At 42.0% G+C, this 23,360-nt stretch overlaps 1 protein-coding gene across 2 annotated transcripts; it reads right to left on the reverse strand.

Annotated features, from left to right (window-relative positions):
• Positions 1-409: 409 nt before the first annotated feature.
• CRB3 (crumbs cell polarity complex component 3) lies at positions 410-23,360 on the reverse strand. Of its 2 annotated transcripts, none has more exons than XM_075206556.1 (4): positions 23,267-23,360; positions 22,691-22,798; positions 3,520-3,563; positions 410-2,929 (listed from the first exon to the last, which is right to left on the reverse strand). In XM_075206556.1, the coding sequence occupies exons 2-4, from the start codon at positions 22,752-22,754 to the stop codon at positions 2,726-2,728; spliced, it is 312 nt and encodes a 103-aa protein (XP_075062657.1). In that variant the 5' UTR covers positions 22,755-22,798; positions 23,267-23,360; the 3' UTR covers positions 410-2,725. The 2 variants fall into 2 exon arrangements, with proteins under 2 accessions (XP_075062657.1, XP_075062656.1); XM_075206555.1 differs by lacking the exon at positions 23,267-23,360 and adding an exon at positions 23,203-23,263.

Here is a 23,360-nt window from a genome sequence, read left to right on the forward strand (position 1 = left end):
GTGTATATAGTTTTTAAAATAGGAAATGCTTTTATGTACTATTAGTTTAATATAAATTCTTCCCAATACCATATACAAAGTGCTGATACTATGAGATGAGATTCTAGTAATTTGCACAACCTATTTTTCCCTTACTCTCCCAGCTGACGGAGCCAAGCTATATATTCTGTATTCTGATTGGAGAGGAGAACATTGCTTCTCCTATCTGCACTCTAGCAGGACACAGTCGCTTGCAGTTTCTATTTGTCCCCTAATAAAATGTCTGCACCACACTCAAATAGTAACGAGTGTAAGGGTGTCTGTATTGATTGGACAGTGTCTAGTGCTGTAGAAAGTACCCAGTAAGTCACCACCAATCTTTTACTCGAAAGGACAATTGGTGGAGAGTGAGCGAAACACAATCTGGAACTTTTTCATAAAATACTTTTATTGTCTTTACAACTAAAATGTGTAAAATCACTGGATCAGTACAAAACAGGTTACACAGAGAGGTTGCACAAACAGTGGTGAGAAAACAGTTATTTGGCGAAACATGATGAGGGGCTGTGAGGGGCAAGAGATCCAGGATGTAGTGGTTAAGGCACACGAGATTCAGAAGCGCTGTCCTGTGCTAGACGGAAAACATCCCCAGGTTTAAAGTATACCCATTACCAACACGCAGTGGAGGCAGCCATTTTGTGTGTCATCTGCCTCACTAATGTCACTAGCTCCTAGCAAATTTATAGGCTAGGAATATTTGGTCAGTTCACAAAATGGCTGCCTCCAGTGTAGGGCCAGAGGGCCGTTCAAGAACATGTTAAAAAAAACGTAAAAAAAGAAAAAAAATACACAAAGCTACTGGGAAAATGTAACATGTGGCAAATTTGTTAAAGTGGTTCTCTACGTTACATGACATGAATGCACCGGACTTGTACGTACCAACCTGAAACCTTCACTAGAAGAATGCTTTACCTTTCTGTGCTTTACAAGTGTATGTTTAAATATAGGCAAAGCTGTGTATTACCTTGGCATAGGACACAACCTTGCTGTGCTCCCTGCACTGGATATACTTGTATCCACAGAGCAGCTTTGTTATCCATGCAGCAAAAATTAACGACTCTGCTTCATAGCATAAAGACATGTCTGAAAAGCACAGATCTAGGTTTGGAAGTAAAAGCAATGCATTTCATCACAAGGTGCAGGGGGGCACGTACTGGAGTGCATTGACTTTGATTGTTGTTAAACTCATTAATGCTTTTAAAAAATAAATAAAAAGGAATATGGACGGTTAAAATGAAAAAACAAATTCCAGATAATTACTCCATGGACACAAATACTCCTACACAAACACATTGTACATTTGCTGGCACACGCACATTCAGATCTTCACATAGGCCAGGAGAAATGGTGAAGAGGTTACTGACTGTTTCTTCTTAGCAATGCTCAAAAGTTGCAAATGTGCATTAACACCACAGCAACCAGATGTTTGCTTTAAGACAGATAAAAGCTCATTGATGATTTGTAGCTATGGTTTTAGTGAAGATCTGCGTCCTGGAGCAACATTGAAAAACAAACCTCATGTCCTTTTGAACCTGTTTCCCAACTACAGGAATCTCATAGTAACAAGAGGTTTATGAGAAGTGACTGGTCTGTTCTTCAGGAGGAACAACCAGAGACAAGGCCACCATACTCATGGTATGTTACTTTGGAAGGGGGTATAAAGATGGAGAATTACATCTAATCCCTGTAGGACAACCAATACTCCTGGCTGATCCACTCAGGTTACAGCCTACGCATCAGAAAATGCCTTTTTTTGTGAATAGGAGCACAAGCCCAGATGACAATCTGCAATTGTCCATTGAGCAGTAAACCTGAAGCAACAAAAATGAACATATCTCCAGAATAAGTACATATATGGTGTGAAATAAAAAAAATGCACTAGACTAAATAATTATACTTTTACAGGTAGTTTGCTATGAATTAATTGCTCCAAAGGGGTATTTGTGTGACTGTGTCAAAGTAGTAACTCATCACCTGGTATATATTAGTTGATATTAGATCTGTGGATTAAAAAAAAATAAACCATCATGAAAAAAAAAATACGTTGATGGATTAAATATATAGTTCAATGTATGTTAAGATCAATACCTTGATTTGGGGTGTATAAATACAAAAATAATTATGCTATCTACAATTGTAATATTACTAAAAAAAAACAAAAAAACTAATAAAGCCTTAAACCCTCACATGACAGTTTGGGGGAACGGTATCAACCCCTTTAACCACATGTGACATTTTGCCCAAGCAGGCACTCAGTTGTATATTTTACCCTCCTGACATAAGGCGTTGATGTGGCATTTACCCCTTATAGGAGGGTAACCACAGCTCTTAAGTTTCTCTCCTTATCTAATACTGCTTAATGAGAGAATGAGGTGGTTATTCAGTCTCTCTTCTCATTCAGTCCACGGTGAAGAAACGTTTCATGGACAAGTGTTTACACAGTCCTGACGTAACCACTGTTCTCCACATAATCATTCTTGGACAGGTCTTGCTGATGAACTCATGTCTATAAAAATAACTCTTGTAGAGTGGTAATTAAAATTTCAGCTGTATTATCTCTACTACCAGAGTTCAAATTGGCTTCAGCATAGGTAATGTATAGATTCAAGCTCCCGCTAGGAGTCTCTGAAGGTCTGTTCTTCCTCGTGCAATTAGGAGTATTTACTCGGCAAAGGAAGGCCTCCGGTTAGATCAGCCTTTCCTCGGGCGGAAGTTTCAAGGCAGCGTTGGGCTCCGTTCTGGATCCTACCTGCTCTTCATTGCTAGGCCGGTACGTTCCCTCCGTCTGTCGTTTCTCTTTCACTTTGATGACTAAGAAAACAACGATGCCAATTAAAAGAAGACCGCCCACTATAGACGGGACGATTATGGCTGCCAGTCGCTCGGGCCCCTGTGAAATAGAAAACAAAACAAAGAGAATAGGTATTACTACGACTAGTTTAAAATTGTTGATATCTACCAGTCAAAAAGATTTAGAGTACATACATTGCCTGCTCAAAACCTAGTGAATGGATACGCTGCATTCTCTTGACTATTAGTTTAGAACACAAAATATCTGCCACCACTAGTTGTAAGCGGCGGTCCTGCTTTATGATTTCCCGTTTTTGACTACCACAACGTCCTCTCTATTAATGTACTCTCTCCAGTCATGGACAAAGTATTCTACTACCCAGCTCTCCTGTTCCTCTAAGGCAGGCCTGTCCAACCTGCGGCCCTCCAGGTGTTGTGAAACTACAAGTCCCAGTATGCCCTTCCAGCTATCAACTGGTTGTCTACCGGCAAAGCATGCTGGGGCTTGTAGTTTCACAACACCTGGAGGGCTGCAGGTTGGACAGGCCTGCTCTAAGGCTTTCTTCTCTGATAACATTACTGTCCAAGGTGTTATTAAAAGTCCTGTTCTTCCTTGACGAGACCTTAGCATTGCTGTTCCCCTCTCCAAAAGGTGCCATCACATGTAAACCCAAGACCCCCAGCACTCACCGATAATCCTGTCGGAGACGGTGTAGCGCTTGTTTCATTCGAACCTGTAGAAAGAATAAAATAAAAGAAATATCAAAAATAAATAAATATGTTTATAAAGACTTTTTGTCTTTATATGTAAAATACACATCAGTCTACGGAAGACCAATGAGAAGATTGACCAGAACTAAACGGCAAAACGGAGAGGAATGTTACAGATACAGGTCCAAATGATGGCCACAATCACAAAATTATTTTTCCAACCAGTTTAGTCATGTTGGAATCGGATTAGGCGGAAAATAATTTGCTGGGCCCCTTAAAATTTGTATTCAACCATGTATGACTGTACTCCATGATACTTTGACTAACTTGGTACTTTGACTAACTTGGTGCTTTGACTAAAGTCACAGCACCTCTCTGATATAATTCTTTATCTCGTGCATGTCTGTGTGTCCTCGGATTAAAAGTAGGCAGGTATAGAACAACCTGAAGCCAATCAGATCATAAGAAAATTTCAAAGCATCAGAGATTATTTCAGATGATGTGTCCCGTCCTCATGGGAGACAAAGACCTGTCCATTTGTGTGCCTGTTCGTATAGACAGGCCTGTACGTGACAGAAGCAGTGTAATAAGATGGGAAGGGAAAAGGAGGCAGCAGGAAGCCACAGGCTGAGAGACAGTGGAACGAGCAGGACAACATCATATTAGTAATGTCAATCTCCTGTCAAACAGATGCAAGGAGAGTGCTGTCAGATGAACTTCTATATGAAACAAAGTTCATACATTCAACTTGTTTTGGCCATGTCAAAAATAAAATATCAATGGTTCAGCCATGTTTGCTTCTGGCTGGCCTATGTTCCACACCAAGGAAAGCATCAGATGCAGCATGTGGGTTCATTCACAGCAGACAGAACTCCTACCCAGAACCACGAGAGACTGCAGGACCGGCTGCCCATCACAGAGCACTTTGGACAGGTATAAGAAAGGGGCAGCGTGGTTGGGGGATTTACAGCATTCAGAATAGAAGAGTAATTACTCAATCAATCAGGAAAGTGAGCGATAGATGACAGCAAAAATTAAAGCAAGTCTGCCTCTCCTTCTTAGTCTTTCCCAGGAGACCAGAATGGTCTATGCATCCCCTGGTTTTTTTTTAAGCCAATTAGATTGATGGCATGTCTGAGCAGCATAAAGTATTCCAGGAGATGTGAGCTGATCTCCTGTAAAATAGCAACCCACCTACTTGAGCCTCATATAAAACATGAGCAGTGACATGATGTGAGGAGGGGCATGGAGGCAACAGGAAGCCACAGACAGACTTATATAGTGGGAGGAGCAGGGTTCTCAAGCAGCACATAGTATATCAGGAGATGAGTGATGTGTTAGTGAGGACAGGGCTGCATGTGACAGGGGCAGTGACATGATGTGAGGAGGGGAATGGAGGCAGCAGGAAGCCACAGGCTGAGAGTTATATAGTGGAAGGAGCAGGGTCCCCAGCAGCACAGAGTATATCAGGAGATGAGTGATGTGTTAGCGAGGACAGGGCTGCATGTGACAGGGGCAGTGACATGATGTGAGGAGGGGAATGGAGGCAGCAGGAAGCCACAGGCTGAGAGTTATATAGTGGGAGGAGCAGGGTCCCCAGCAGCACAGAGTATATCAGGAGATGAGTGATGTGTTAGTGAGGACAGGGCTGCATGTGACAGGGGCAGTGACAGGATGTGAGGAGGGGAATGGAGGCAGCAGTTAGTCACAGACAGAGTTATATAGTAGGAGGAGCAGGGTCCCCCCAACAGCACATTGTAGTTATGTCAGGCTCCTGTCACAATCATCAGGAAGACTATTGTCAGACATACCTCTATGCAGTGGATGCACTACATTTTTTATGTGGAGTAAAATTACATATCCTAATATTTTGAGTGGTATTTCTATCCAATTCAGCATCATGGTAAATTGTCTTATGATGTTCAAAACTTAAGAAATAAGCAGGGTATACTTAATGATGCAGGACACAGGTTTATCGCATTTTATCATAAAATGTTTGTAAAGAAGGTTCTGGGTGTAAAGCATCCTCAGCTACAATTATTCTAAAACTAGCAACAGTGTAACGGTTACATTGATAAATCATAACTACAAACACCACAGAAATGTTTTTTAAAATATTGTACAGCAGAAATGTAGAGATTCATTACACAAGTAAAATGCATCAGGCATCTATCCTGCAATCCGCAACATGATGCACTATACTAAACATGCAATAGGTACAATAAACCAAAAATAGACATTCTATTCTAAGGGGGACATTCAACTGCTGGCATTAAGCCACCAGACATTACTGCAATGTCCAGCTGTGTACACTGGCGGCCATTATGGCAATGCGCTGTAAGATGAGCGGAGATTCTAGGATGAAGATTGTATCAATAAAATATATATATATCTCCAGACACAAATAACCTCTTCCGGAATGAACTCTTCTTTAATTGTTCACACCACAAATAAAAGAGCAGAGTTTTGTCAGGAAGACACCAGCTAACCCTAGCTCTAGCTAGACAGACATCCTGCCAACTAGCTGGCAACGGTCGCCCTGCACAGTGGAACACAGGTTTAAATACAATAAACCCTTCCCTTTGGTCCAATTACCTCACTAGATCCTGTCCTCCACCTGTGCACGCTCCACCTAGGAGTCCTAGGGCTAGATTTACTAAGCTGCGGGTTTGAAAAAAGTGGGGATGTTGCCTATAGCAACCAATCAGATTCTAGCTATCATTTATTTAGTACTTTCTACAAAATGACAGCTAGAATCTGATTGGTTGCTATAGGCAAAATCCCCACTTTTTCAAACCGGCAGCTTAGTAAATCTAGGTCCTAATCTGTTGTAACTTAACCCTGACTGCAGCCTGCACCTGCAGCCTCCCCTGGGACTTCACCTGTCCCTATGTAGGAGAGGTGTAGCAAATAACCCTGTCACATATTTCTCTCCTTAGCATCGCCAACCTTGGTGATGTGGACACCGTGAAGAACGCACAAGAGTGTCTGCGATCATTTTGCTCAACTGATGTTTTAAGGCCCACGAAAAGGAAGGTTCTATTGTCATTTTAAGTGTCCTCCCATCCACGGCTACCTGCGAACTAACTTATCTTGTTGAAAACCCTATTTTGAAACACCTTGTCTTCTTTCTCTCTCAACTCATGCCCTCTTCCTTTTGTAAAAGGATGTTTATGAACCCTTTACAACAGTGGCAGTACTGCAACTGTGGTACCGGTTTTTTTTTTTGGCATACATAACAAGACCTACAGAACCTTTTTATGGCTAGGTGGACTGCGGGCCAGTAAAATCCACATATAACTAGTTCTATCTTCCCCTACGTGTCCACCACCCACCTGAGTGTACACAGTTTTTAACACCAAGGGTACATGAAGCTGTGAAACTACGAATTGTTTTACCTTTCTCCGTTTTATATGCAACATAATTTTTGATAACAAACAGCCTGACATAATGACATACAGCCTGCAGAGAGGACATACAGCCTGCAGAGAGGACATACAGCCTGCAGAGAGGACATACAGCCTGCAGAGAGGACATACAGCCTGCAGAGAGGACATACAGCCTGCAGAGAGGACATACAGCCTGCAGAGAGGACATACAGCCTGCAGAGAGGACATACAGCCTGCAGAGATGACAGGTTTTGCAATATCACCAACGGTGTAAGCCAATTTAAAGACATGTTGTAAAGTTATATCACTTAACTAGTCATAAGCAAAGTTCTGCAAATGTAACAGTTCTGGAAAGACAGATCAGTCTATACACTCATCCGAAGACAAGGCTACTCCGGTCTGAGCAACCGACACCTCGGTATTGGCTTGACCTTTTTCCCCAATCTTTTAGATGGCAAAGCTTTGTTCTCTTAGAGTGCACTCCGATCAAGGTTTTGTGGCAGAGCATGTCACTTCTCCTCTCATTATCCTCAAACTTGCCCTTGAAGGCTGGACCTTCATACAGTGATTCAATCACAGAGGTGCCTGACTGGACTCGCTCCTGGAGGACTTGTTTAAACAGTGGAAAGTCTCTGTCAAGTATCACTGAGTAAGGTAGTTTTGGGGCAACTGCCGCTTTTAAAGTGACTCAATGGCCGTTTATGGTAACAGGCAAAAGGGTCCTGTCATATACCTCGGCAGTCCTGTGGACACAGAGGACCTTTACTTAGTGCAGTTTGGGAGCCAAAACTTTTGGCAGATTCTGGTAATGAACCGACCTTGGTTTTCAGCTCTATATTGCAAAAACCAGCACCTGATGGTGAATCACAGAAAGCCAGGCGGAATAAGCAGGATTTACATGGAACTGGACTCATAGTACTGCAGCTCGGACAGATCAGTTGTGTGCGCCAGCAAACAATCCATAGGTCCAATTAATGTTGGGCATTGTATCCAGGCTCTCCGCACTCGAAGCATATTGGACCTAAAGCAGTTTTGACTGCCTCTTTGTCCAATGAACTTCTCTCACCAATGTCCGGTACACTTTTCTGTATATCAGGTTTTGGCCCAGGCACAAACTTTAGAGCGGGCAACTAAGTTTTGGGCATAAGCTGCAAGGCACTGTATCTCTCAACTATAGCAACCAATTCCTAACACGTCTGAGGGTCCACCTGTAGCGCCCACCTTTGGAGCCCTCGATCCATACCTCAGATAGAATGATTGATAACCGCAATCTTGATCATCCTGACCGCAGTGTTCTTTTCTGGCTGCAATGTAAGTTTTTTTTTTGTTTTTTTTTTTTACAAAGTTCAGCAAGCTGAGCAAGAACCCACAAATCTTTGAACAGTCTCCAGTCAGGACACCGTTGACTGTTGACGGTGTCTCCAATCCACAGAAGTACATTGGCTTTCAGCTGCTGATAGTGACCAGTCTGGACCTCGTCCAGGTCTATACAAGTACACTGGGCCTCCCCGAAAGATAGGGAGCCAGATGTTCAGACCAACTCCGATGGTGGTACGTTCAAGTGCTACCATATATGCTCCCTTATCATCATCGGATGTTCATTTCTGCAGTGGGGGAGCAGCTGGAGCCTCCCTGTGTCGTCTCCCCTGAGCAATCTCCTACTTATTATCCTCCTATGTTGCTGCCACATTCCCCAAGGCTCTTAGTATATGTTATTTCTACAGAAGTTTGGGCAAATAGCAAAACTTCTTTGCACGGGCTCTTTTGGACCAGTGAGTCAGCAGGTGTGGTGCTACAATAACCAGCAGTTTTTTATTTTTTTAACACTTTTGCTTTCTTTACAAAACAAACAGCTGCTCAACAGTTCACATATTGGTTTATCTCTGTCTCTCCACAGTGTTTGCTTTCTCTGCAACACAGCAATTTTTTTCCATTGCCACGGACAGCTTTATAACAGTTTGTTACTTGATAGTGATATTCAACCGTTTCATTTGCCACCATTTGTTGACTGGGTGGACAACAGGACCTGGCTGTCCTCTGTAATCCTACGATAACACCACTGTGATACTGACACCTAGCAGATGACATACACAAACAACTTAGTGCTGAATAACTGGTGCTATTATTGTTCACCTCACAAATAAAACAGCACATTTTCCATCAGGATGACACCAGGCGAACCTATCTCTAGCAAGACATAGACCTGCTGCCTAGTCACCGGCCAACTCGCTGACATCTGTCGTCCAGCACAGTGGAACAACATAGGTTTAAGTACAATAAACACCGCCCTTTTGTCTAATCACCTCGTTAGACCCTGTCCTCCACCTGTGCACGCTCTACCCACGAGTCCTAGGGCTAAATTTACTAAGCTGCGGGTTTGAAAAAGTGGGGATGTTGCCTATAGCAACCAATCAGATTCTAGCTATCATTTTGTAAAAGGTACTAAATAAATGAAAGCTAGAATCTGATTGGTTGCTATAGGCAACATCCCCACTTTTTCAAACCCGCAGCTTAGTAAATCTAGCCCCTAGTCTGTAGGAAGTCAACCCTGTCTGCAGCCCGTACCTGCAGAGTCCCTGGGACCTCACCTGTCCCTATGTAGGAGAGGTGTGGCAAATATCCCTCTTTATCAAATATACATATTTTTAATCCATTTTTACTACACTTTCATATTATTTGAATTCAATTATTTTTACCAACATCACTTAACAGCCTGTAGCCAATGACTAAAATATTCTTGACAACATCAAGTCACAAATGTTCATTAAAATGCGTTTTTTCATCTACCACTGGCCAGGTCCTTGCCATGTACCATTCAGGGTGACCTTGAGAGAGACAGTCTGCATTGTGAAGAATTCCAGTATTGTAATATCTGCGCGCACCTGCAGAGCCACACTTTATAATCACAGAATTACCTGCAGCTGAAATAAACAAACCTTATTCAACACCACACCCAGCTAGAGGGCACATGGTGCAATCCTGGTACATGTATTTCCAAGCACCTGGCATGTAAGAACCAAGGAGAATGCCCAGCAGCCAAGAGGCAATGTCTATGTAATAGGAGCCGCAGCAACAGGAAAAATTGGGCAGCGTTATTCTTATTATAGAATTCCAAAGTCCAAAAGACACAAGTTGTGTTGAGAACACAATGTTCTGCATTCTTACTCATTAACCTTCAGAATAAGTGGTGCTTATATTAAGGTTAAACAATATTTTACACTGTTAAACATTAGACGACTCCTTGAGCTAAAAATTCCCCTAAGGGTCTGAACGGCTACAAATATGTGCATTGTACTGGGATATTAAGGGGGACATTCAACTGTCCGCGCACCGCATCGCGCCACGCACTTTGCCGGCAATTACGGTAGAAATCCGTGCTCATTTTCCCCTTGCAACTCTATGGAGTGCTAGGAAAGATGAGCGTAGCTTTCTGCGAGAGTTCCGCCGCGAGGTGTCTCACGTACATTCCGGAGATACCTCGCAGTTACGTTTATTAATAATCCAAAATAACAAATCGACAAGGGATCCCAGACATGGTTCCTTTAAACCTCATGTTATCAGAGCTTGCTTAAATTAGTCAATTCAGTGTCAGTGTAATCTGATTTTTGCAAGGTGTGAGGTGTTGCTGTCATTGACAAGCTATTTCAATAGTCTACACAGCACGTATAAAAGGTATAAGCCTGTAACACATTCAGGGCCACAGTGGTATAGGCATTCCTGTTCTTCTTTATAGGGGGATTTCCTCATTTAGAGGACTGCAATATATTGGTTTGCATATGTCCCTAACATAACATTTTCCCTGACCCATTTCTATTTTTTTTAAGCTTCTATTAAATATTACTAAACATACTTTCTACCATTGCCCTTGGTTATGACACAGATCTGCTGTGCTCTCTGCATTGGCTTCAGCTATACCCAGAGAGCAGCTTGTGCTTCAGTGCAACGAAGATTAAAAACTCTAACAGACAATCAAAAGACCGGGCTGCAAATACAGTAGGATGTTACAAGGCAAAAAGATTTATTTAGTCAAGGCTGAAGTAGCCCAAGTACAAATCAATAAATTGTGCCAGCAGGATCTAAGTCTCGCTGGAATTGAAGGGTCCCCCCCAGACATGCAAACCCCACCTTGCTGCTAGCTGAAAGGATTCATTGATAAGATCAAATAGTTGTATGTATGAACTTCATTTAACATAGAGGGATTTTGACCTTGCCATCTACCTACATCATTTTGACAGAAGCATTTGAGCTGTTGGGATACCCAGCTCCTTCCTCTATCCAACCCTCAGGCTGTGACTTCCTCCCAATTCCATTCATTCCTCAACATCATGACACTGCCCCTGTCACATACAGACCTGTCCCCACTAACAATCGTAAGAGTGGACAAATCACTTTCTCCAACATCATACGTTTATCTCCTGTTGATGGGAACAATCCAATGATCTGCTCAAGACCCATCTTAAGTTGGTCCACTTACAATGGTCTCTAAACCAGAATGACATTCTTCCAGGAGTGAGATATGCTTGGGCTTCACAGAACCATTGTAAATATAAACACGCTGCTAACCATTCATTGCCAACCAGTCTTCAGCCAGCTGATTTGCCAGTTTCTCAAACCCAAATATTATTATTATCCTTTATTTGTTAGGCGCCACAAGAGTTCCGCAGCGCCGTACAATGCAAAAACAGTAGACAGTACAGGGTAGTACATTACTGAACAGTAAACAAAAAATACTGACACTTCAGGAGCTCCAAGCAGGCTAATGCAGTAGAGATGGAGCAGAAGAGCTGGTAAGGACACAAGAAGGAAGAGGGCCCTGCTCAATGAGCTTACATGCTAAAGGAGGGTGAACAAAACTCAGGTACAAAGGGAGTGAGTTGGCGTATAAAGGAGGGGAGGCAGGGTTAGGTGGAAGGTGGGTAGGCTTTGAGGAACAGGTGGGTTTTTAGTGGCCGTTTGAAGGAGCCAAGACTGGGAGAGAGACGGACAGAGCGAGGGAGGTCATTCCAGTGAAGGGGGGCAGCGCGGGAGAAGTCTTGGATTCTGGAGTGGGAAGAGGTTATCAGAGTGGAGGAGAGGCGACGGTCATTGGCCGAGCGCAGGGAGCGGGCAGGAGTGAGAATGGAGAGGAGGTCATAGATATATAAATATATAAAAAACAAAACAAAAACAAACAACACCTTTCATGCACAAAAAATATATAATACAAATAAAATGCAGTGTCCAGCTTAAAACATCACTAAGTATCACAGTATTGACCATAAGCACCGGTTTAGTGTAAATCCATAAAATCATTGAAAAACACATCGGGCTATTAAAAATGCTACCAATCTGGGCCAACATTGACGAAAGTTCTAAAGAACACTAGTGAAAATTCTCCTACAGGTATTAAAAAAAAAAAGAAGCAGTTACAATCGGATTGGTGGTTTTGCCCCAAACCACCTTTTCTGCACAGTTACCTGTAGATCAGTTTTTAGACACGTCTGTCTCTTTCTAGAGGTACAGGAATCTCACATACATCACACGAGATCATTTTATCAATTAATAAGGACACAGAAGGTCACCAACTATAAGGACTTCCGTAGCTTGCAAAACACTGAAATCAGCCTGTACCTTAGATGTGTCCCATAAACATGGTATGTAGCTGCAGTTTTTGGGACATGTTCTTGCATGACTGTACAGCTTTCACAATATTATCTATAGTAATCTCTGGATGTATGCTTCCTCTATGAAAAGATCAGATGATGTTTCAGAAGGCAAATTACCCGAGGTTGTAAACAGTGTGTGTGTTATATATTATATAAATACCGACTCGATTTACATATGGTATCATATACTGTACATAATGAAAGCCAATGAATTTACCTCCCAAAAAAAAAAATATACAGTTTCCACCAACCAGCTTTTCTTTATAAGGTATTTTGAATGGAATCTGAACACAATTGCATTTATTAGTCATCGCTGCTCACAAGTTACGTACCCCGTTTATTAGTTACTCAGAATCTAGGAGTCACACCAGCAGAAGATGAGTTAGCCGATCTTGTGGGATTGACCTATACACTCTTGTGACAATGTTATTGAGTGCATGCGACATGATGCTAGGAGGGTAAGCAGGAAGCCACAGACAGAGTTAAATGGTGGAACGAGCAGGGTCTCCCAACAGCACAGTGCAGTTACATAGTAGCGCCTATAAAACTGGTGCAGGAACATTGTGACGCCAAAACGCAGCTCTGTATGAAAACAAAGTAAATACGTCCAACTTGTTCTAGGACACTAGAGTTGTACACGATTTAAAAATACAAGTGTAGATACTAAAGCCAAAAAGCAGTCCAGTGTCTAAAAGCACCTAAATCTGAGATGTGTACCCCAGACTCTTAGCTGTATTCACTACATGCTCTCATATCTCTAAGTGGTCTGAAAATATGTAATATTAACGCTGAATAATTGCAATGTAACATTATAAACACACAATATTATGGAGAAAACCAATTACAAGACTGTGTCCCTCCCTACTAATTGTTTACAACAAACCTAGGTCTGTATCGAAACAGAAAACATACTAATGCAGAAAAGTTGCACGTTTTAGTAAATCATATGCATATGAAAAAAAAAAAAAAAAAAGGTTGATAACAGTAAATAGGATTCACTTTGTTTTTATTCTTGTTTATATAGTGCCACCATTTTACGCAAATACAATATTTAATCATTCACAATTAAACGGTAATAAAATCAGTCCCTTTAATTTAATATGGATATTAGAACTTGCCTTAGCGGTCCATACCCTGTATAAAAACAAAAGGCTGCAGGACTTCTAGGTAACTTTGAATATCTTAAAATAAATACAGTACAGGGATTCATCATCCCAGGTATAAATATCTAATCGACTTTGCAGCAGTGTAAGGAATTGTGAAATCTGTCAGCTTGGTGTGGTGACAAACCTGCGAAGTAAAGAGGAAACTAACATCTTACTAAGTTTACATATACACGTAATCAACTTCCCTAGTACATGACACATAACCAGAGGACTTCAGCTTTTATTTACATGCGGATACAGAGGAAACACAGCCGACATGCTAATTCCATAGCACAACAGCATTCATTATGTGTCATCTGTAACCCCTGTCATGTAGCAAGGTCTTCATTAACGTCACTGTTTAAAAATCACATGGACGGCATCACTAAATAAAAAGAGTTTTATCAAAATTATTATCCTTTATTTGTTAGGCGCCACAAGATTTCCGCAGCGCCGTACACCATACAGGGTGAAACGGTACAAAACAATAAACAAAAAATACCAGTACTTCAGAAACTCCAGACTGGTTAACGCAATAAACACGGAGCGGAAGAACAGGTAGGGAGACAGGAGGGAAGGGGGCCCTGCTCATCATCATTTATTTATATAGCGCCACTGATTCCGCAGCACTGTACAGAGAACTCACTCACATCAGTCCCTGCCCATTGGAGCTTACAGTCTAAATTCCCTAAAAAACACACACACACACACACACACACACACACTAGGGTCAATTTTGATAGCAGCCAATTAACCTACTAGTATGTTTTTGGAGTGTGGGAAGAAACCGGAGCACCCGGAGGAAAACCACGCAAACACGGGGAGTACATACAAACTCCACACAGCTCATGTGAGCTTACATCCTAAGGGAGGGAAAACAGAACAGGCACAAGGGGAGCCAAATGAGGCAATGGGAAAGAGAGAGTGGAGGAGGTGAAGGGGTTATGTGGATGGTTGGTAGGCTTTAAGGAAGAGGTGGGTTTTCAGTGCACGTTTGAAGGAGCACAGAGTAGGAGAGAGGCGGATGGAACGAGGGAGGTCATTCCAGTGAAGGGGGGGGGGGGGGAACAGAGGAAATATGTATTATCCTCCAAGAAGTTTCTCTGCTTGGCCAGTTGAGTCTTTAAAAGCCTCTCAACTGCTGGTATAAGCCAAGCCAAAGGTTACAGTAGTACATTACTAGTCATGGGGTCAATTTACTGGATCCAGAAAATCTTCCAGGTTACAACGACACATCACACAATGAGGGGGAAATATTGTTATGCAATGGTATCCTGCTAATGCAAAGGGAGGGAATAACTAAAGTAGGGGACTACCAATGAGATCAGTGCAATGGAGAGCTGGCAACGTATTTAACCAAGAGATGAGGACTTGGGCCCTATGTGATCAGAACTCAGGGGAGGCTCGGGGAGGATGGGTAACGGGATCAATGCAAAAGAATCCGCACTCAGTCAACACCATTCAAGAGTTCGCCCCTGCCCATTTTATTTTAAGCCGCAATTTTTGCCAGATGTAGTTTGACATGTGACCTCGGCTCTGCCTCATATACATAACAGTTTGGGTTCATGTGTGAATTGGCAACAGCAAAATCACTTTAGCGAATACTTTTTATAAAGACCTATTAAAAAAAAAAGTTGACATTTTAGCAAGAGGTGTGTAGTAGGCACCTAATCTGCGCTCCCTTGTGTGTATGATGCGCGTAAATGTAGCCAAATGGGAGGTAGCATAGGAAAACGTCTAATCCCATCATCATCAGCTATTTATATAGCACCATTAATTCCGCAGCGCTGTACAGAGAACTCATTCACATCAGTCCCTGCCCCATTGGAGCTTACAGTCTAAATTCCCTGACGTAAATTAGCACAAGTCAATAGAAAACAAAATCCCCAAGGTACATAAATATAACGGGGAGGATAACTGAAATTAACTGTATATAATGTAAAAATGCAATATGTACAGGTATTTTTAATTTATTTCTTTTTTGCACAAGTATATTCATAACAAACTGTAAGCATATAGCCCTGTATGCATGTTCGTTGTTCTGGCCAGAATCAACACACAGAGTGTGTGTGTATTTATATAATATATATATATATATATATATTTATTAAACCTTATATTGTCAGAGATGACTATTGTAGACTCTCTCATATAGGTAAATAAGTCCACAAATCCAGTGTACTCCTCCAATGACCCTTGCAGGTGTAGAATTAATGTAGATCAAAGTCAAACTTGTTACAATGTTTAATATAAATCTTTTTGTGAACTACTTATATGGATTTAAGATGGCAGAGTGAGCAAGCGTTTTATCTGATGAATAATGTTCATTCAAAAGGGTCGGTACAACAGATAACTGTCACAGTCTCATAAGTCATAGGCACTTGCCGTTATATATGGCAGCACAGTGCCTAAGTGGTTAGCACTTCTGCCTCACAGCGCTGGGGTCATGAGTTCACACAGATAAGCACATGGTTGGGAACTGGAGTTTGTATCTTCTCCCCGTGTTTGCGTGGGATTTCTCTGGGTGCTCCGGTTTCCTCCCACACTCCAAAAACATACTAGGTTAATTGGCTGCTAACAAATTGACCCTAGTCTCTCTCGATCTGTGTGTGTGTTAGGGAATTTAGACTGTAAGCTCCAATGGGGCAGGTACTGATGTGAATTAGTTTTCTGTACAGAGCTGCGGAATCAGTGGCGCTATATAAATGATGATGATGATGATGAAGGATGATGATATTGTCCTGGAGTATCTCCCTCCAGTCAGACCATCCTTAATTCCTCTACGGGAAACGGGGAGCAGTGTAATGTAAAGCCTTGAAGTCTGCTGCTGGTTAATCCACGCATGCTCCATTTAGACGCAATCAATTTAGATGTAAGTTGTGCGGCTCTTACGTCACACAAAACACAGCATTTTGACCAAATAAACCATTATTAAACCTCATGCAGTTAACCTTGCAGTCATTAGAACAGATCTAACAATAGACAATTGGATGTTCAGGACTAGACTAACCAGGGATCCAGAAAAAGAAACGTACAATACTACTAGTCAGGAGGTGGACAAACTTCCCGTCGACCAGAACATGTTCTGTATTCTGCATTAAACCAATAAGACCATATCTGGTGGTACTTCTGTTTGGCATTTCTACTTGTGTACATATATCGTTCACATTTATGAGGGCACGACATTTTTGGAAGTCAGGTGGTTCTGCGGCAAGCCAAGTGCGGGTAAGAATGCCTTTCCCTAGGCCCTAGGGTGATCAGAGTAAAAATATATTTGTGAAGCATTTTTGTCAAATTGTCTTCCAGCGAGTTGTCAAACAGACAAATCCCTGGGTCAAGGGAAGAAGCACCAGGCACATTATCACATACACATTTCCACACCTCTGACAGAATTGTTGAACCAAAATGCACTGTCACAGAAGCAACATTTCGGGAAGTTAGTGTCCAGTCTACTACTCATTCTAAATAGAGAAACTGATGTGTGGTATACCCTATGAAGGACATATAAGTATATGCTGGAATCTAATGCAGGATGTGGCAACTGCAAGGCTCTTAAATATCTAAATCCAGTCCTCATCAGACAATGAACCCAGATCGATCTCAGATTTAGATTTAAGGGGGAGCAATCCGTTAGGGGCAAGTTAGAATAAAGTGTGGAAATTACTCGTCTCTGAGGTTAACAGAAGTTATTTAATTGGGGAGACAGAGATTTGCAGAGGAGAGTCACTAAATTGGGAACCAATAGCATGCCGCATCTGCAAACAGTGAAAGAAAACCAAATTCTAATTGCAGCTGGGTAAAAGACTTAAGGACACCATCCCGATAGATATGACCAAGAACAGATACACCGTACCACCGCCAAATGTTACCACTAGATACCTTCTGCAGCTCTAGCAGCGTACTACTATACCAAAGGTGAGTATCGGAGTCATACCCTTCCCCACTCAGGATCATATGAGCCATCAACCACACCGCTATCACTTTCTGGATAATAGTGGCCACAGCCTGCCCTCTTCTGCCTGACATAAGTATCTGAAGTGGTGTGTTGGGAGACAAATCATCTATTTGTGAAGTACTTATATGGATTTAACAATGTAACCATTCTGACTTTGACCTACATTATTTCTACACCTGTAAGGGTGATTGGAGTATTATGCTGGAGTTGTGGACTTATTTCAGTATATGAGAAAGTCTACCACAGTCAACACTGACCATATAAGGTTTTTCAGATAGTAAATATCTTTTCGATTATCAATTCATTAAACTCCTGTGTGTGTTAGTCATATGGAGATAAGCTGTCTCTTCTGGGCATTTTTTTTTTACATACACTGTGTATGATATAGGTGCCTATTTTATACAATGTGTACTTGTAACACATATATACCTGTGTGTTGATTCTGGACAGAACAACAAATATACATAAAGGATATAGGAGTACAGTTTATCATCAATACACTAGTGTGCAGGTATATTTAATTTAATTTTTTTGCACATTACATTTATACATTATATACGGTTCATTTCAATTCTCCTCTCCCTTTAAATTTATATTTATGCACCTTGGAGATTTTGTTTTCTATTGACTTCTAGAATGGAGCATTTGACCCCTCAATTTTCCAGCTTTAGTGCGATAGTAGCTATTCTGTGCTTTTGGGGATCCTGTACTTTTCATTATGTAATTCTCTCCTTGCCTTCATTCCCATCCTCACATCGTGACGTTGCCCGTCACATACAGGCCTGTTCTCATCAACCACAGGAGACGACAGTTGAATTCATACTTCCCAACTGTCCCAATTTAGACGGGACAGCCCCGATCTGAGGACTCTGTCCCACCATTCCAATTAGGACAGCTTTTTCCCGCAGTTGGGAAGAATTCTCCGCTCATTTCTGCTCTGCATGGCAGTGATGCACAGGGCAATGAAGGTGCTCGGAGGAAAGGGATGGAGAGAACAAGGCAGCGTAGCACTTCCAAAAGTGCTAGGCACGGCCCTGGGTGTGGCCATGCCCTGTCCTCATGCCACCTACCCAACAGGAGGTATGCTCACCTCCTAAAATATTCTGTGTTGATGAGGACATACCATGATGTAAGTGGGTACAGGTTAGAATTCTAGTGTGGGATGAGGTGATCAGTGTGGAGGAGGGTGATGATCATTGGCCAAGCACAGGGAACGGGCAGAAGTGTGGATGGAGAGGAGATTAAAGATATAAGGGGAGAGAGGATTCTGTAGGTGAAAGGGAGCAAGTGTAAGACAAGGGAGAGACAGGAGGCAGAGGAGGAACGGAGTGAAAGAAAGATAAGTCTCGCAGCCGAATTGAGAATAGAGTGCCACCAAAATAGCTCTGACACGTTGAGGATCCTTCAAGTCCTCAAGCACATCCCACAGATGCTCGATCGGACTGAGATCTGGGGAATTTGGAGGCCAAGCCAACACCTTTAACTCTTTGTCATGTTCCTCAAACCATTCCTGAACAATTTTTGCAGTGTGGTAGGGCGCATTAACCTGCTGAAAGTGGCCACTGCCATCAGAGAATTACACTGCTATGAAGGGGTGTACTTGGTCTGCAACAATGTTTAGGTAGGAGGTAGGTGGTACGTGTCAAAGTAACATCATCATGAATGTCAGGATCCAAGGTTTACTAGGAGCATCACAGTGCTCTCCGCCAGCTTGCCTTCTTCTCATAGCGCATCCTGGTGCAATCTCTTCCATAGGTAAACGACACACACGCACCCAACGATCCATATGATGTAAAAGAAAACATGATTCTTCAGACCAGGCTTCTTCCATTGCTCCATAGTCCAGTTCTGGCACTCTTGGCAGTGGACAGGGGTCAGCAGGGGCAGTATGACCGGTGTACGGCTACGCATCCCCATATGCGGAAAGCTGCCATACACGGTGTTCTGACACCTTTCTATCATAACCAGCATTAACTTTTTCAGCAATTTGTGCTAGAGTGGGGATTGGATCAGACAGGTTAGCCTTCACTCCGCATGCGCATCAATGTGCCTTGGGCGCCCATGCCCTTGTTGCCGTTTCACTGTTTGTCCTTCCTTGGATATATTTTGGTAGGTATAACCACTGCATACCGGGAACACCACACAAGACCTGCCGTTTTGGAGATGCTCTGACCCAGTCATCTAGCAACCACAATTTGGCCCTTGTCAAAGTTGCTCAGAGCCTTACGCTTGCCCATTTTTCCAGCTTTCAACACATCAACGTCAAGAACTGACTGTTCACTTGATGCCTAATATATCTCGCCCCTTGACGGGTGCCATTACACCTCTGATGAAACTGCCCCCCAAGAGGTGGAATAACACGTCAGGTGACGCTAATCCTCATCACCACTTATTTATATAGCGCCACTGATTCTGCAGCGCTGTACAGAGAACTCAGTCACATCAGTCCCTGCCCCATTGGAACTTACAGTCTAAATTCCCTAATGTACACACACACAGACTAGGGTCAATTTTGATAGCAGCCAATTAACCTACTAGTATGTTTTTGAAGTGAGTGAGGAAACCAGAGCACCCGGAGGAAACCCACACAAACACAGGAAGAACATACAAACTCCACACAGATAAGGCCATGGTCAGGAATTGAACTCACAACCCCAGTACTGTGAGGCAGAAGTGCAAACTACTTAGCCACCGTGCTAATGTGTGCAGGTTTTGCCAAACAATCTCTGCTCAGATATTGAACACTTTTTATGATTGCCTATTCGTATTTAGTATAGAGGAGTTCCATCCTCCGAATACATCTTGGGATGCTCCTTCAGGACCAGTACAGCGTTCGTTAATTTTACGACAATCAAGCTACTGACTTTCCAAATTGCTTGAGCCGTTTCCTAAAACGGATTGAATTAGGTGTGGACATGTGATAAAATTAATTGCTATTTGCATATCCAGGGAGTATCCCTGTGAAGGATTTTAACTCTAGTGATTCATCTTGGCTTTTTTAAAGGAGGCATAAACTAGAGACTTCAACTTGGATTATTGGAGCAAGTAAATCTCTCCACAAGGACGGATATATTCAAAGGAATGAGAGTTTGCAGACATGAATGGCTTACAAGCAATTGAGTTGGAGAAATAGATAGTTTTGAATTTTACTCTTATCTATACCTGTCACATTTAGCATGTTTTCTATGTCATATTTTATGTGTGAATGTATTATTGTTTTTTAAATGTAAGGTTTATAGTAAATACCATATATAAATGTCACTCTAACTAGCGCTCTCCTGCTTGTTAGTTTTTTGCCATTATAACGAGATAATCAATGTCATTCACTTCACTTGTTAGTGGTTCTAATGTTGTGGATGATCGGTGTAATACATATACACACACACGTGCTGGCCTTTGTAGTGCTACAAGTGTGCACTTTAAATCGCAATAAGTGTCAGAGAAATTATTATTGCCTCCCTTACGAATCAAATAGTGTTACCCCCAAAGCAGAATTATAAAATATGCCCCACTTACCGTAATATAATTATACATAATTTTGGTCCCTCTAATACATTCATAAAATAAATTTGCCCCTCCTAAGATCATTATTATTTTTGCAGCCCCTGCCTTAATTAATAATGTTTGCCCTAATAATTACTAAATGTATTGTGCCGCCTCTTATCTGCTGAATGGCCATAAAGCTTAGATTCATTCATCCTCATGTGATCACTACTACAAAAAAAAAACCCTGCTTGGTACAACAACCTTTATCCTGTGCAGTATACAAACACAAGCTGAAGACAGTCCTTAGTAAATATCTGCTGAGAAAACAAAGATAGAGTATATAGCATACATGGACACTTAAAAGGGTTATTTAATGGCAGTGAACTAATTGATCTGTAAAAGCCAACTGTGATCTTGGCAGCCTGTCCCCTGGTGGAATTTCTGTCTGGAAATCCTTTTAATGCTCATAGTGTAGACAAGCGTCACGGTTTATGTTCATTAATAATGAACTACCTGACACTTGCAACACATCATGTGCCAAGCAACAGCAATTGGAGATCATTATAACCCTTAAGGCTCTGGGCACCGAATCTTAATGGATCATAACAAACAGAGATGCTGTATTCATACAGTCCTCCTCCCTGACAATCTGGGTGACTCATAGCCGAATGACAAATTTTTACATTGTACAGGAACTATCGGGAGGTGGAGGCGATGTGTAAAAAGATGAAGTCACAACAGTAAGTCACCAAGGATATAAGTTAATGTTGTGGGGGGCAACAAGTGCCCTGCGGACAGCCAGCGGCCCGCTGAGCCTTCATTTGTTGCTCCCGATCTTCTTCTCTGCTTAATAAACAGACAATGAGGCAGAACAGGGCAGATGATTTTCATGTCACATGACCTCCCCTGCGCGGAGGAGGGAGTGTACTGTGGTCTCCCTCCTTCATTTGTGTGGCTCTTTTTAAGGCTTGAACGCCACACATGTGGCCCATCGCTGGGTTACCGCACTAAAACGTTTCAAGGATAAGAATCAGGATCTACTATAAAATGATGTTCTGAGGACAATGCGATCAAAGGTTTGACTCAACATTCTCACCGCATCCTTGAGCGATATAGATTTATATGGCTATAGTTAGTGTACAGCATATCAGATGATACAAGGTAATAGAGCAAGGTTATATCAGCAAGATGTTGTAGAGGTAATAGACATGTGTAACTGTAATAATGTGTTACTAGGACAGGGTTGGCTAACCTGTGACACTCCAGGTGTTGTGAAACTACAAGTTCCAGCATGCTTTGCCAATATATAGCAGCTTATTGCTGGAAGGGTATGCTGGGACTTGTAGTTTCACAACACCTGGTGTGTCACAGGTTAGCCAACACTGTACTAGGACAATACAACACTCAAGAGCTTGGTTAATGTAATAACATATTACAGAGATAATAAGACACTCAGTTGAGGTAGTATAGGGAGATAAAAATAATTCAATATAAATATCACTAAGTAATACAGTATTCTGCATTACTCACCAGGATCCTGGGAAAGGGTGGACACCACAGTGGTGAATAATACCAGTAATATAAACGGATCCATCAGTCAAAGTTGGGAGGGCGCAGACTGCGCCAGGGGTGCAGGTGCTAAGAAAGAAGAAATCTCAATTATAGCAGTTATCTTCTAATGACAAACAACGGACAGCATATTAAGCCTCGGGCAACCAGTGGTTCTCCAGTTGTTGCTGAACTACAAGTCCCAGCATGACTTGTTCCACAGGCTGCCTACTGTATGTTACAGATATCATGGTTGAGATTGACACATTATATATATATATATATATATATATATATATATATATATATATATATTATATTTATATTATATATCTGTGTGTGTATATATATCTGTGTGTGTATATGTGTCTGTCTGTCTATATGTCTGTATGTATGGGAATGAATGCACCTGTCCAGGTACGTCTACACCCAGCTGACCAGACACACATGCACAATACTGCTATATACCAATATCCCCCCAGCACACAGCTCACCTATTACTTTACCATCGATACTCATCTATAGACAGGTAATTGGTAGATAGAGACACTTTCTTACCTGCCCGAAACTCGCCGGCTCCGCCCTCACGGCTGCTCACGTGACCCCGCCCTCACACCTGGGCGACACATCCGGGTACACCCTTAGGGGCAAC

Source organism: Mixophyes fleayi, chromosome 4 (assembly GCF_038048845.1).
Source record: "Mixophyes fleayi isolate aMixFle1 chromosome 4, aMixFle1.hap1, whole genome shotgun sequence".
Taxonomy (NCBI): domain Eukaryota; kingdom Metazoa; phylum Chordata; class Amphibia; order Anura; family Limnodynastidae; genus Mixophyes; species Mixophyes fleayi.

Bases quoted from the DNA above. Each gene is read 5' to 3' on its own strand.
- CRB3 (XM_075206556.1), bottom strand. From the start codon at position 22,754: ATGGATCCGTTTATATTACTGGTATTATTCACCACTGTGGTGTCCACC. The intron at 3,564-22,690 runs GTGAGTAATGCA...TTCTTTCTACAG, and splicing joins CACCCTTTCCCAGGATCCTG to GTTCGAATGAAACAAGCGCT. The intron at 2,930-3,519 runs GTGAGTGCTGGG...TCTATTTCACAG, and splicing joins CGTCTCCGACAGGATTATCG to GGGCCCGAGCGACTGGCAGC.